Below are 16,559 nucleotides of genomic sequence, written 5' to 3'. Positions count from 1 at the left end.
GATACCCCAGGACGTGCCGCCCACTGCAGTTCCTGGCCTGCGGTCTGGGCTCTGCCACGTCTGTCCTCTAAACTTGTGAGTGCAGCAAAGGGTCAGAGTTCATTCTCTGCTTCCTCTGGAAGGCAGAGGGAGCCCAGATTGTGTCCAGGCTGAAAGCTGGGCCCTTATCACAAGGAAGAGATGTGCAACTCACCATAGTAGCAGTGAATGGGATGTTGTCAATCAAGGAAGAAGCAATGGCGGAGACCCAGATCACCAGGATGATGGCAGCTGCGAGGCGCCGATCCTCTGGGACCATCTGGAAGGAGCAGATAATAGCAGCACTGTGTATCATAGCTGCATTGTTAAATCACACGCACTGAGGATCTGATGCTAGGACAAGAGAGACTCGGAAGGGACCGGAGGGCTGTAAGTTCTTCCTCTTACACATGAGGAGACCAAGGCAGACCCAGGTGTGCAAACAGGACCAGCCTGGGCTTTCCCGAGCCCTACCAAGAGCCTCGGCTGGGGTCTACAATTAACTGAGTGATTCCCAGCCATGCCCAAGCCAACCAGTCCATGGGAAGGGGAGAAGAGTGGCCCCCGTTCCTCGTCCGCATCTGGTGGCAGCACACTAGTCACACTGACCTGATCTCCTGGCAGAGCCCCAGGGCTGGGCCCTCTGCACATTCACTTACTGAGACCGGTGTTTCAATTGCTCTCCTTCTTAGATGGGTTTTAACTAAAAGCTAATGGCAAAATTGCAGGCATTCATAATTACATATTCTTTGGAAAAAGTCTCCCTTCATCTCTAGGCTGCACAGGATAAAATAGGTTCCCTGCTGTACTTTTTTACATAATTAATGTGACCTATTCTTGCCAGATTTTTTTTTTTACAAAATCAAAGGAATAGTGCCTAGAGCACATTATATTGCAGCATTTAATGTACCTTTATTAGCAAAGCAGTCTGTTCTCCGACATATTCTATTAAGTGGAGATGTGCCAAAGCCTAGAAGAAATGAATGTATGATGAGAATCAATTTAAAACTGAAAATATATGCAAATATTTTTAAAACCATGTCTTTAAAATGAAAATAACTGAACATAAGGTAGGCCCAGGCTCTCATTTCTTAAAAAAAAATCAGACTCAAGTACTCAGTCTATAAATAATTTACTGTCATATACACACACTGAAGATTTACTGAGACGAAAGCGCAAGAGTAGAGGCAGGCATTTCTCATTCATTTGTGTTAACGCCCACATTAAATTTAAACTCGAATGAAAGCCCATCTCTTTATTTCAAGATCGGTGCATAGGAGTACTGTTCAATGGTAGATGATGAAATGCCCATCCATATAGAAGGTCTTTCAAGTCAGTGGCATTTCAAATTTCTCTTTAAAGTTCAATATCACAGTTAGGGTTTTAGAAGAATAAAAAGAAAATGCATGGTTTTAATAACTCTCAAAGAAAGGAAGGATAGGTCTATTTAACTGAAACAAGTAACTATTTTCATAGTACTAAGTAAACAGATTTAGAAAATCGAGTCCAGGAAAAGGTAGGAAAAAAGATTAGATAAAGGAGACGTAAGTGCAGGAACCATGCTGCTCAGGCTGCCACCTTTGTCCCAGCCAGGGAGGGGATGCTCTGCTGCCTATGACAGATCCCGGACAGGAAGCACCCGCAGGGAACCAGGTATGGGGGCAACACAGCTGCCCAGCACCTCTCGAATGTGGTTTTTGCACTGTGATGTCATCATGCTGAATGACTAAAAATAGTGAAAACATCAGCTTGACCATGTTTAACCATAAGTTTACCACTTCCCCATCCATATGTAGAGTTGTTTGTTAGCCTTAATATAAAAACTGTGGAACCCAAACATTGGGTCTACAATCTAATTCTCAATCAAGTTTGCTATTATATCAACTAAATCCTGAGGATAAATCAATCTTAGCACTGTAGACATTAGGAACTGGATTATTCTTTGCTGTGGGGGCTATCCTGTGCATTCTGGGTGTTTAGCAGCCTCTCTGGCCTCTACCCACTAGACGCCAGTGGTACATCCCTCTGAGCCAATGTGACAACCAAAAATGTCTCCAGACAGTGCCAATGTCACCAAAAAATCGCCTTGAGCTTGATGCTGACCAGGCGCTGAAGTCAAAGCACTGAGGCATAAGCAGCAGCGAGGTGGTAGGCTGAAACAAGGCTTCTCACATTGAGCTGAGATCCTTGAAACAGACTGAAAATTATCCCCTGGCATCCAGCAGAAGCAGACACAAGCCGTTTCTGGAAGAAAGCATCCCAAACGGAGGCTCTCAGGAGTCCCACAGATTAACCTCAAGTAATAAAAGATAATCTAGAATCATCAGGACACAAGACAAGCAACATGAAGGAGAAGAGAAACAACCAAAAGAAATGTAGATAGACTCCAAATCTGCATGGATCTGTATTCACAGATACAGAATATAGAAGAGGAATTTTGTTTAAAGAAACTAGTGTTGAAGAGTGTAAAAGTAATTAGCATTGGCCCTTGATGAGTTAAGGATGTAAGCTGTCATCTCTAGAGTAAACCACTAAAAGAGTATATAACTGCCAAAAAGGGGGAAATAGAACTTTAAATAATCTTCAATCAACTCAAACAAAGACAAGAAAGGAGATTGAAAATAAAAATATAAAAGGTCAGACTAATAAAAAGATGGCAGATTTAAACCCAAATGTATCAGTAATGTCATTAAATGTAAATAGAATAAATATATTATCTAAAAGATAAAGATTGCCTGACTGGATTAAAATTTTGAGTTTTATATCCAAATACATGCTATTTGCCAAAGACACATCTAAAACATAAAGGCACAGAAAATTTGAAAGTTAAAGGATAGAAAAATATACATTTTGCAAATTTTAATAAATGAAAGTTTAGTAACTCTTTTCTGTTCACAATGAGGAATTAACAATTCAAAACCTATATGTGCCTGATAACACAGCCTCAAAATACATAAAGTATAAATAGAACTACGGGGTCAATACACAACCACAATCATTCAGGGAAATTGGCTAACTAAGAAAAAATAAAATGATTCAAGAAATCACAATAGCAATTAAAAATAAGTTTGAATGAATAAAAATGTAAATACAATCAAATACATTCCAATTTAATCCAGCTCAGCCAGGGGAGGCAGCCCACCCTAGAGACTGGCCCCACCCAACAACAAGCCCTCAGGCAACTTGTGGGCCTGCAAAGATTGGTGACGGGACTCTCTGCAGCCTGGCAGCTGAGCCCACTTCAGTGGGGCAGGGCATGAACAAGGAGCGGGTGGAGAGTGTGGGGCAGTGGTGGAGTGTGTGGGGCTCCCACCATGGAGAGACTGGGTCTACTTCAGGAGGTCGGGGCACGCACATGGGGCAGGACTGTGTTGACTGTGTGTGTGGACCTGTGGGCCGCAGGGCTCATCAGCTGAAGAAGACTTGTGCTTCTCAAAGACCCACATAGTGAGTTTGCCGAATCTTTGAAAGCCTGAAACAATTGGGTGCTCCTGTGCCTGAGGCCAGCCCCACCCAGCTGCAATCCTCAGAGAGCTGACAAGAGACCTAAAGGCTGGAGGCTTACAGCAATTGTAAGCCCCTGAGCCTAACAACCTGCCACACTGGGGGCCTACTCACTTAAAAGAAATACTGAAACAGAAATGTGGTATTAGAACTTGCAGCCAACTGTGCTGGGGATCCCCACACCTGATAAAGAGACTGAAGGGCCCACAACAACTACAAGCAGCTGAGCATTACAACAGCTGGTCAGGAGCATAACTCAGCCTCCCTGGGCACCTACAGGGAGAGAAAACATGCCACAACAGAAGGACACATGTAGCACACATAGGGGGCACCCCTGGAACATTGAGAACTGAGGGAAGCACACTGTAGGCCTCCTAAGGCATCACTTATATAAGGTCACCTACCCAAGAGCAGGAGACGTAGCTGACCTACCTAATACATAGACACAAGCACAGAGAAAGAGACAAAATGAGGAGGCAAAGGAATACATTCCAAGTAAGAGAACAGGACAAAACCCCAGAAAAGGAACTAAGTGAAACAGAAATGAGCAAACTACCTGACAGAAAGTTCAAACAAAGAGTGTTAAGGATGCTCACTGATCTGGGGAGAAGAATGGATGAACTCAGTGAGAATGTCAACAAAGAAATGGAAGATATAAAAAAGAACCAATCAGAAATGAAGAATACAATACTGGAAATGAAAAATTCACTAGATAGACTCAAAAGCAGAGTAGAGGAAACAGAAGAACGGTTCTGCAAGCTGGACGAAAGACTAGAAGAAATTACCCAAGCTAAAGAGGTAAAAGAGAAAAGATTTAAAAAGAGTGAGGACAGTCTAAGGGACCTCTGGGACAGCATCAAGCACACTAACATCCGTGTTACAGGTGTCCCGGAAGGAAAATAGTGAGACAAAGGGGCAGAGAATCTATTTCAAGAAATAATAGGTGAAAACTTCCCTAACCTAAGGAAGGAAGCAGACATCCAGGTACAGGAAGCACAGAGAGCCCCAAACAAGGTAAACCCAAAGAGGCCCACAACAAGACACATCATAATCAAAATGTCCAGAATTAAAGATAAAGGGAGAATCCTAAAAGCAGCAAGAGAAAGACAAGTTACATACAAAGGAAACCCCATAAGGCTATCAGCTGACTTCTCAGCAGAAACCTTACAGGCTAGATGAGAGTGGCAGGATATATTTAAAGTGCTAAAAGGAAAAAACTTACAGCCAAGAATACTCTACCCGGCAAGGTTATCATTTAAAATGCAAGGAGAGATCAAAAGTTTCCCAGACAAGCAAAAATTAAAGGAGTTTGTCACCGAGAAACCAGTGATACAAGAAATGTTAAAGGGACTGATTTAAGGGGAAAAGAGAAGACCACAAATAGGAAAAATGATCTATTTCCAGGATAAGAGGGTAATGGATACAAATACATAAAAAAGAGGTTAGATATGATATCAAAAACATAAAATGAGGGAGGAGGGGAGTTAAAGAGTAGAGCTTTCAGACAGAGGTCAAACTAAAGAGACCATCAATTCTGTATAGAAGGAGAAAGGAACAGAGAAGGACTACTAAAACACTGAGGGAAAAAAAAGTTAAAAAATGGCAGTAAGTACATACATATCAATAGCTACTTTAAATGTCAAGGGACTAAATGCTCCAATTAAAAGGCATAGGGTGGCTGACTGGATAAAAAAACAAGACCCATATATATGCTGCATACAAGAGACACACTTCAGACCTAAAGACACTCACAAACTGAAAGTGAAGGGATGGAAAAAGATACTCCACACAAATGGTAATGAAAAGAAAGCTGGGGTAGCAATACTCATATCAGACAAAATAGACTTTAAAACAAAAACTGTAAAAAGAGACAAAGAAGGGCACTACATAATGATCAAGGGAACAATCCAACAAGAGGATATAACACTTGTAAATATCTATGCACCCAATGTAGGAGCACCTAAATATATAAAGCAATTATTAACAGACATAAAAAGAAAAATAGACAGTAATACAATAATAGTAGGGGACTTTAACACTCCACTTACACCAATGGATAGATCATCCAAACAGAAGATCAATAAGGAAACATTGTCCTTAAATGACACACTAGAACAGATGGACCTACAGAGCATTCCATCCAAAATCCGAAGAATACACGTTCTTTTCAAATGCACATGGAACATTCTCCAGGATTGATCACATATTAGGCCACAAAACGAGTCTCCATAAATTTAAGAAGATTGAAATAATACCAAGCATCTTTTCTGACCACAACGGTATGAAACTGGAAATCAACTATAGGAAGAAAATCAGAAAATCCACAAATACGTGGAGATTAAACAAAATGCTACTGAACAATGACTTGGTCAACGAAGAAATCAAAGAAGAAATCAAAAAATACCTGGAGACAAATGAAAATGAAAATACGACATGCCAGAATTTAAAGGATACAGCAAAAGTGGTTCTAAGAGGGAAGTTTATAGCAATACAGGCCTGTGTCAACAAACAAGAAAAATCTCAAATAAACAATCTAACAATGCACCTAAAGGAACTGGAAAAAGAAGAACAAACAAAGCCCAAAATCAGTAGAAGAAGGGAAATAATATAAATCAGAGCAGAAATAAATGAAATAGAGACTAAAAACACAATAGAAAAAATTAATAAAACCAAGAGCTGGTTCTTTGAAAAGATAAACAAAATTGACAAACCTTTAGCTAGACTCACAAAGAAAAAAGAGAGAAGGCTCAAATAAGTAAAATCAGAAATGAAAGAGGAGAAATTACAACAGACATCTCAGAAATACAAAAGATTATAAGAGAATACTATGAAAGGCTATATGCCAACAAATTCGACAATGTGGAAGAAATGGATAAATTCCTAGAATCATACAACCTTCCAAAACCGGATCAAGAAGAAATAGAGAATTTGAATAGACCAATCACCAGTAAGGAGATCGAAACAGTAATCACAAACCTCCCCAAAAATAAAAGTCCAGGATCAGACGGCTTCCCTGGTGATTTCTACCAAACATTCAAAGAAGACTTAATACCTATCCTTCTCAAACTCTTCCAAAAAATTGAGGAGGAGGGGAAGCTTCCTAACTCATTCTACGAAGCCGACATTACCCTGATACCAAAACCAGACAAGGACAACACAAAAAAAGAAAATTACAGGCCAATATCACTGATGAACCTCGACGCAAAAATCCTCAACAAAATACCAGCAAATCGCATACGACAATACGTTAAAAAGATTATACACCATGATCAAGTGGGATTTATTCCAGGTATGCAGGGATATTTCAACATTCGCAAATCAATCAACATAATACACCACATTAATAAAACGAAGAATAAAAATCACATGGATCCCATCAGCAGACTTACATCACTCATCAGCCATGCTGTTGCGGTAATCCACATACAAAATAGAGGAAGAATGGCACAAATGTTAGCTCAGGGCGAATCTTCCTCAGCAAAAAAAAAAAAAAAATTGCTTTGGTTATTCTAGGTCCTTAGAATTTCTATATAAATTATATAATTAGCTTTTCAATCTCTGCAGAAACACCAGCTTTAATTTTTATTGGGATTGCACTGAATCTATAAATCAGTATGGAAGAATTTCCAACTAAACAATATTGGGTCTTCCCCTCTATGGACATGGACTATTTCTCCACTTATTTAGATCTTTTAAAAAAATTTCAGCAATCTCTCAGTATTCTTTTTTCGTGTACATATCTTGGGCATATTTTGTTAGATTTATTCCTAGTTTTTTTAATGTTTTTGGTACCACTGTAAACGCAATTTTTCTTAAATATTTTCCAACAGTTTGTTGCCAGTATATGAGAATACAATTTATTTTTATATACTGATCTTGTGGCTTGCAACCTTGCTAAATTTATTTATTAGTTCTAGTGGTACTAGTTTCTCTTCTTTTCTTTCTTTCTTTTTTTCATAGATTACCTGGGATTTTGTACATAATAATACAATCTACAAATAGAGACAATTTTACTTCTTCCATTTCCATCTATCTGCCCTTTATGTCTTCATATTGCTATATTCAATAACTATGTCCCTTATTACAGAGTGGAATGGAAGTGGTGAAAGTAGTCTTCCTTGCCTTGTTCCCAATCACAGGGAAAAATAATTTTTTTCAACATCAAGTATGAGGTTGCCTCCAGGTTTTTCAAAAATAGCCCTGATCAGTTTGAAGAGTCATAGTTTCCTGAGAGCTTTTTTTTTTTTTTTTTTTTTTGTGAGGCGATCAGCCCTGTGCTAACATCTGCCAATCCTCCTCTTTTTTTGCTGAGGAAGACTGGCCCTGGGATAACATCCGTGCCCTTCTTCCTCCACTTTATTTGGGACGCCACCACAGCATGGCCTGCCGAGCAGCGCGTCAGTGTGCACCCGGGATCCGAACCGGTGAACCCTGGGCTGCCACAGCGGAGGGTGCACACTTAACCGCTTGTGCCACCGGGCCGGCCCCTCCTGAGAGTTTGTACCATGAATTTGAACGCTGTCAAATGCTTTTCCTGCATCTGTTGAGATTTTCAGTTTTTCTCCTGTATTCTGTTAATACAGAAAATTATATTGATTTTCAAATGTTCAATCAACATTGTATTCTTGGAACAAACCCTTCTTCATTATGATGTATTATCCTTTTGTGTTAGATATCATTGCATTAGATCTGATATTTTGTTAAGGATTTCTGGATCTATATCCATGAGGGGTGTTAGTCTACAGTTTTCTTTCCTCATAATGCCTTTGTCTTTAGAATCAGGGTAACACTGGCCTCATAAAATGAGTTGGGAAGTGTTCTCCCTCTTCTATTTTCTGAAAGAATTTGAATAGAACTGGTATTATTTCTTAATGTTTGAGAGATTCAACAGTGAAGCCATCTGTGCCTGGACTTTTTCCTGTAGAAAAAATTTTTAAATTATTATTTAATTTCTTTACTTGATATAATTCTATTCAGATTTTCTACTTCTTTTTTTTTTTTAATAGAGGAGATCAGCCCTGTGCTAACATCTGCCAATCCTCTTTTTTTTTGCTGAGGAAGACTGGCCCTGGGCTAACATCCGTGCCCATCTTCCTCCACTTTATATGGGACGCCACCACAGCATGGCTTGCCAAGCAGTGCGTCAGTGCACGCCCAGGATTCGAACCGGCAAACTCCAGGCCGTTGCAGCGGAGCGCGCGCACTTAATCACTTGCACCACCGGGCCGGCCCCCAGATTTTCTATTTCTTCTTGAGTCAGTTTTGGTAAGTTATATTTTTCAACAAAATGTTCCATTTCAGATAGGTTGTTGAATTTGTTGGCATGAAGTTATTAACAGTATTCTTATTCTTCTTCTAATGTCTGTAGAGTCTATGTGGATAACCTCTTTTTTATTGTTGATATTGGTGATTTGTGTTCTTTTATTTTTTAATCTGTCCAGCTAGAGGTTTGTCAATTTTGTTGATCTTTTTAAAGAACCAGGTTTTGGCTTAGTTTGTTTTTTGTGTTGTCTGCTTGTTTCCTAATTTGTTGATTCTGATCTTATCTTTATTAATTTCTTCTTTAAATTTACTTTGGTTTTACTTTGCTCTGTTTTCCATTCCATCTTCTTAAAGTAGAACAGTAGATCACCGGGTTTAGGTCTTTCTTCTTTTCTGAGTATTTAATCTGTAATTTCCCTCTCAACCAGCTTTAGCTGCATCCAAAAAATTTTGATGTGTTATATTTTCATTGACATTTATTTTTAAATATTTTCTTATTCCCTTGTGATTTCATCTTTGACTCATGACTTGACTAAAAGTGTGTTGTTGATCCCAAGATATTGGGGTTTTATCAGAGATCTGGTTGTTATTGATTTCTTATTTAAATCTGTTGTGGTCAGAGTACACAATGCTTATACTGCAACATTAGAATCTCGGTGAATTCACCACATGCACATGCAGCTGTTGAGTGCTGTGCTCTACAAATGTCCATTAAATTAAAATGGTGATGATGATGTTCATATCTTCTATGGCTTTCATGACTTCTTTGTCTAGATGTTCTATCAATTTCTGAGAGAAAGGTGATAAAATGTCCTTCTATGGTTGTGGAATTATCTATTTTGCTTAATTTAGTGAGTCAATTGTTTTTGAGGCTTTATTAGGAACATTTATAATTGTTGTGTCTTCCTGATAAGTCATCCCACTTATCATTATTATTTTTTTGTGTGTGTGAGGAAGATCAGCCCTGAGCTAACATCCATGCCAATCCTCCTCTTTTTGCCAGGAAGATTGGCCCTGTTAACATCTATTGCCAATCCTCCTCCTTTTTTTTCCTTTTCCTCCCCAAAGCCCTAGTAGATAGTTGTATATCATAGTTGCATATCCCTCTACTTGCTATCATGTCAGACGCCACCTCAGCACGGCCCAACAAGCAGTGCGTCGGTGCGCGCCTGGGATCCGAACCCAGGCCGCCAGTAGCGGAGCACGCGCACTTAACCGCTAAGCCATGGGGCCGGCCTCCCCCCCCCCACCACATATCATTATTAAATGTCTCTCATTATCTCTAATAACTCTATTTGTCTTGAAGTCTATTTTATGACACTTCAGCCTTTAATGCTTACTGTTTACATACTATACATTTTTCCATTCACTTACTCTCAACTTATCTGTATCGTTATATTAAAATTACATCTATTGTAAGCAGCACATATTATTGTCTTACTTTTATATCCACTCTCTCAGTATTTTCCTTCTTATCGGAATGTTTGCACTTAATGTAAGTATTAATATAGTTGCATTCAGGTCAGCAAATTTATTATTTATTTTCTGTTTGTTTCCTCTGTTTTTTATTCATCTCTGTACCCATTTCCTGCTTTATTTTGGGTTACTTGAATATCTTGTTTTTATCAGTTGGTTTTTTATATAAATATTTTATATAAATATTTTAGTTATAGTTTTAGTAGTTACTCAATGGATTACAATATGCATACCTAAATTTTCTACAGTCTACTTAAAGTTAATATTTTATTGCATCAATTAAAATGTACAAGCCTTGAAATGATATAGGTCCTTTCACCTCCCATATTTCCCTTCATGTTATAGTTGTCATATGTATTACATCTATACACATTGAAACTCTCACCAGACAATATTATAACTTATACTTTCAACAGCTATACCTACTTTAAAGAATTTAAGAGGGTGAAAAAGTTGTTTTTTATATTTACCCAACTACTTACCATTTCTGTTCTTCCTTCATTCCTGAAGATCTAGTCTCCCTGTGGTATCATTTTCCTTCAGCCAGAAGAAATTCCACTGGCATTTCTTGTAGAGCAAGTCTCATGGCAATGAATTCTCTTAGTTTCCTTCATCTAAGAATACCCTTTTTTTCTTTTTCCTTTTTTTTTTTTTTTTTTTTGCTTTCATTCCTGAAGACTGTTTTGCTGGATAAAAATTATGGTTTGACATGTTCTTTCTTTCAGCAGCTAAAGGAGTTGTTCTCCTGTCTACTGACCTGCATGATTTCTGATGAGCAACTTGGAGGCATTCAAATCATGGTCCCTGTATGTTACTGTGTCACTCTTCTCTTGCTGTTTTCAATTTTTTTTCTTTATGTTTAGTTTTTTGCAATTGGATTATGATGTATCTAGGCAAGATCTTCTTTGATTTTCATCCTGTGTCGTGTTTCATAAGTTCTTCAAAGATTTTTTTTCTAATTCAGTGTTTTCAACATTCAAAGATGTTGCTCCTCTCCTCTAAAGCTCTAATTTTTTATATTATCTCACAGGTTCACGAGATGTGGTAATTAAAAAATATTTTTCTCTATCTCCTTCATATTAGGTAATACATATGTTCTATTTTCAGTTCACCGATCTTTTCCTCTGTCATATTCATTCTGTTATTGAACCCATCAAGGTCTTGTATTAAAATATATATATATATATTTTGTGTGTGTGTGAGGAAGAAACATCCGTTGGCAATCCTCCTCTTTTTGCTGAGGAAGATTGGCCCTGGGCTAACATCCATGCCCATCTTCCTCTACTTTAGATGAGACGCCGCCACCGCATGGCTTGACAAGCAGTGCATCGGTCCATGCCTGGGATCCGAACCTGTGAACCCCAGGCTGCCGAAGGGGAGCGCAGAAACTGAACTGCTACACCACCGGGCCAGCCTCTAAAATATATTTTTAAGTTCTAACCTTTGCATTTCGTTCTGTTTCATGATTTCTGTTTCTCTCCTGAGGATTCCTATCTTTTCATTCAATTCAAGTTCATTTTTCTTTATCTCACTGAGCATGATATAATAGCTACTTTAAATTCTCTGGTCATTCAACATCTGGGTCATGTCAGAGTTGAGATCTGCTGATTGCCTTTTTCCCTTGAGAATTGATTATATTTTCCTCACTCTTTGTGTGTTGAGTCCTTTGGCATTGTCTCTGGGATATTGTCAATTAAGATATGTAGTCACTGGATCCTATTATAATTTTCTAGAGATTATTTTCTTTTTTTCATTTAGAAGTTAGGTTCACAGTTTTTGTATCACCTTCCATGGGCAGTGGTTCAAATTCATATTTTCTATGATGGTTTGGATCTGCCCTACACATGCATAGTTCAGTAGTCAAAGACTTGTGCATATAGTTCAATTTTTAGTTGAGTTCTCTAAGCCTTGCTATGTTGATCTGTGCCTGTCCAGCATGTACGTCATTTAGGAGTTAGTCAGAGACTTATATGGATGGCTCTAATCTCAGACAGTCCTCTAGGCTTTTGCTAGGCTGGGCCGGGTCTGTAGCACGCATGCACTGTTCAGAAATTAGGCTGAGACTTGTGCGAGTTCATGCACAGAATTGGAGGTGGGGGAGAATTCTCTGGCTTTCTCTTCTGAGTTTCCCCTACTCTCTGGTCCACAGGTGCTACTCTCCCTGGTTCCTCTGGGTGGAAAGATGGGGATGCTATGGCAGTGCTAGGAACCTATGCCACCATGCCACCCCATAACTGAGGCCTGCCCTGGAGAGAAATCCAGGAGAGAGAAAAACAGGAAAATCACCCCTGAGAGGGTCACTTCTCCAGGTATTGACTCCCCACCACAACTCATCTGGTTTTGTTTATTTTTCAGAGTCCACGGATAGTTGATTTTTGATTTGGTCCAGAGTTTTAGTTGGAATCAGAGGGAGGAATGGACTTTAGTTGTTTTACACCCCCAGAGCAGAACTGGAACTCAACATTCTTTTCTTACTATGAAACCCAGTCAAAATACTCTTCTTTGGCTAACTTCTAGATTTAAAAACAGATCAAATGTGCTATTTCTCCTGTGCCAAATCCTCCCCAATTGACCTATGCACCTGTAATCACCACAAAGGGACCTGGGCAGGGGCATGGGTAGGACCCTGTGTCCACCTTGGAGCCGTCTGCAGGGTAAGGGAGGTCAGCATGAGTCACACAGCAACTCTGGATAAAGAGAGAAGGATGTGGGTCAGACTGACTGCTGTCAGAACTTGAAAGGAAATGCTTAAAAGTCTCCACGCCATCAACTGTACCGAGGTGGAGGCACAAGTATGTCAGTATTCAAGAGGTCAAGTTGAAAGTCATGTGCTCATTAGGGTCCTTTTATCAGATGCCCTCTGCTCTACCTTTCCTTGCTGATTTTTCCTTTTTCATTATATCTTGTCTTATTTTAAAATCATCTCCATCAAAATCTGACCTGAGGAAAAAAAATATGATTTTTTTAAATCTCTAAAATATATTGAAAGTTCTTTTATGTTTAATAGCTGATAAGTCTAGGTGTTTTCTCAAACATTTGGAAAACACTGTAGTTGGAATTATTTTAATTGAACGTGAACTACACCACTATTTTTGGAGAATGTCAGAGCTAGGTTGGAACCAGACTATTGAAATTGATAAAGACCTCATTATAAATCCTTTTTGCTACAAACGTGCAAAAATCAAAATGCCTATGAGTCCATTTTTCCCAAGAATTATGCACATATCTTCCTAGTGAACTCACTAATAATCTTGTTTGTAAGGCAGCACTTCATCAGAGACTCAGCTACATAAGAAACATAAACGACCCCCATGTTCATGTGCCTGGCAGAAAAGCTGGGTGACCACTCTCATTTTCTAAAAATAAACTTCTTATGTTCCTTCTTCACACTGGAATCAGAGATCCATTTAAAGGCATCTATAATTTAAAAACTAATCCTATCTATTTTTATATTCCATGAAAGACATACATTAGAAGAGACTTGAATAATTATTGAAAAACATTAAATTAAAGGAATAAAATTTATTTTTTATTGAGTGTTTTTGGTAGTGATAGTGCTGTTTTCTTGTGTTTTCATTTGCTTCGTTTTATCTTTTTAAGGTGGTGGTTTCTATATTTGTTATTTTTTTCCCCAAAGGCAAGAACAATGAGCCACTGGTGTTTTTGAACTTGTAAGCTGAATGCATTGGTCAGTCTCTGCCCCTCAGGTGTAGGCAACTGTACCCTCTACCAGCACTCCTCAAAACTGATTTTTCCAGTGAACGAACACTCTGTCATTCATTCACATTATGTTATTTCTCAGCTGATCTTAACATTTCTCAACACAGTTGAGAATATAAGAGACATCGTATGACTTTTATGTTATAGGCCCCAGGGTTTATTAATAAAGGGAACTTATACCAAAAAGTAACTTATACACAAGAAAATGATGGATAACCAAGGAGAACTTGGAAGGCTGCAGTGAAGCCTTGTTTGGACTTTGGCATGAGTTATTAACTAGTAACATAAAATTATTACATGTAACCTACAAATTAGAGCCTTTATCCCGCCTATTATTAGCACTATTATTATTCTCAGTGGCAGGGCCTTAGGACAGACATTGGCAAAGACACAAATAAATCTAGATGCACAGGAAGGCTTTCCAAACCTCCTGGACACCCAAAGAAGGAAATGAACACAAAGCACGAACATGCCTGCATGGAGAACTCATTGCTTAGGAAATCACCAAAGCTTTCTAACACTGCCAATACATAGTAAAATTAATTTTTTTCTTCTTCTCAGTTTAAGATTCTGATAAAAATATCCTCACAACAAGCCTTCTTAGATGAATCCATCTGAGAACCACTCTCCACACAGCACCTGTGAAAATTATTGTGAATGACCGTTATAACTCTGGACACATGGTTTGATTTATAAACATAAGTATTTTATAAATGTAAAATCCTCATAAACCAACAGTTCACATTGCTCAGTCCCTTTCATCCCTTTATTTGTTCAACAAATATTTATTGAGTGGTTACTATGTGCCAGGCCCTGCTAGGCACACCGGGGACTCAATAGTGACCAAGAAGAACACGTTCGCTGACTCCTGTGGCTTTATATTCTGGTGAAGGGAGACAGACAAAAAGCAATTTACATATACACATACAGACACACACATACACACATATGCACATACATATATACATACACACAATATATATATTTAGGCATTATTATAATGCATAATAGATAATAACCTGTTGGATGAAAAGGAAAGCTCCTAACCTAGCAAGTAAAGCGAGGGCTCTTTCCAAGGGGCCCAGGAAGGCCTCCCTGAGGATGGGGGTTTGAGCAGACACTTGGCAGGAGTGTGCCAGCTGCCAGCATGCTTAGGAGGAGCACACAGGTAGAGGTGACAAGTGCCAACACACAGACACCTAGCAAGGAGGCCATCGGGGCTGGTTCAGTAGCAAGGGAGTGTGTGGTGGGAAATAAGGTGTGAGCGGCAGCTGCAGCCAGGTCACTCATGGTTTATAAGCCGTGGTTGAGGCTCTGGATTTTATTCTAAGTGCAATGAGGAAAACATGCTGCTGTCAAAAACACCAAATGCTATTGTTCTTGCCAAAGATTCAAAGAAAATGAACGATGTTTGCAGCAGTACAGAAGGACATCTGCCATTCAAAAGTTTTCCCAAAAAGATACTAGAAGCATTTAAGGGCTTGCTTTCCAATATCATGGGGCAAAAATGGAAGCACTGTCTCCTTGAAGATTCTCCAACCAAAAGCCTATCTGAGAACTCAATAAATCTACTTAATGTCTCTCAGAACCCAAAAACAACCAACAACTCTTTTATTCTTAGGATTGTAGATAAAGATGGGTTTAAATATGTGTTTTTAAATGTTTAAGTTAATAACCAAAAGAATAAAAATATTATCTATAACTTGAAAACACTGAGAAAGCAGATGCAAAGAAATTTTAACAATATACTATATCAGTAGATGGGAAGAGGAAATACAACAATATACCAAATACACACAATATATCAAATATCAAAAATATGTTAACAGTGAATAGTCTAACATTAGACCAAATATTTTTTCTTTACAAGAAGACAATTAAAAACAGAATGACACAGAAATTAAAAAGAAGTGAATGGGCAATTTTAGGAGACTTCTAGTCCAGCCAAAATAGCATAGACCCCTCTCTCCCTGCTCACTCTGCTAAGCACAACTATAAACTCTGGAAACAAATAGAGAGGCAATTAAAGGAGAACTCTTAAAGGTGATAAGAGGAAAGCAAACTGGTTTGGGACCTCAGGACAGGAGGAACAGTACAGCAGCATGATATCTTTCATCCCCCAGAACCAGCATTTCCCGACCCCCAACATAGCAAGAGAAGGCAGCCAGGTGGGCTTGTTCCTTCCCTGGGTGGAACGGGTCCCTATGACAACACCAGGTGATTATGGCTCCCCTGACAAAAAAGATCAATAGGAGCCCTGCCAACAAAGGTGGCTGGGGAGGCACTCCTCTCTCCGGCTGAGAAATATCTGGTGGGTGGGCAGACCCTGCAGAGGGACCCTGCCACAACACACACCTGGGGTCTCAGGTCTCTTTGACATAGGTCTGACACACTCTTCCCTGCCAAGTGACACCTAGGGAGCAATAGGACACTGGTAGGGGTATCCTACCACAGGGCATAGCTCAGGAAGTGTTCTGAGACCCCCACGGGAAAGGGGATCCCATTATAACAAACATAGCCAGAGAGGCCTCTTCATTGTTGCAGACCTGAGACTCCTCTTCCCCCACAGAGAGATACCC

The 16,559-nt window shown here is 39.1% G+C and overlaps 1 protein-coding gene across 2 annotated transcripts in view; it reads right to left on the bottom strand.

Moving 5' to 3' along the window:
- The window catches only part of OCA2 (OCA2 melanosomal transmembrane protein), a 350,637-nt gene that overhangs the window by 132,123 nt on the left and 201,955 nt on the right, over positions 1-16,559 (bottom strand). For both annotated transcript variants that reach the window (XM_004421907.3, XM_087428803.1), the window contains 2 exons: positions 929-988; positions 194-298 (listed from right to left, as the gene is read on the bottom strand). In XM_004421907.3, coding sequence (XP_004421964.2) covers positions 194-298; positions 929-988 — 165 coding nt within the window. The remainder of the gene's footprint in view (positions 1-193; positions 299-928; positions 989-16,559) is intronic.

Source organism: Ceratotherium simum, chromosome 3 (assembly GCF_057802395.1).
Source record: "Ceratotherium simum simum isolate JZ-2026a chromosome 3, ASM5780239v1, whole genome shotgun sequence".
NCBI classification, from domain to species: domain Eukaryota; kingdom Metazoa; phylum Chordata; class Mammalia; order Perissodactyla; family Rhinocerotidae; genus Ceratotherium; species Ceratotherium simum.
This window is presented reverse-complemented; position numbering and strand designations above follow the sequence as displayed.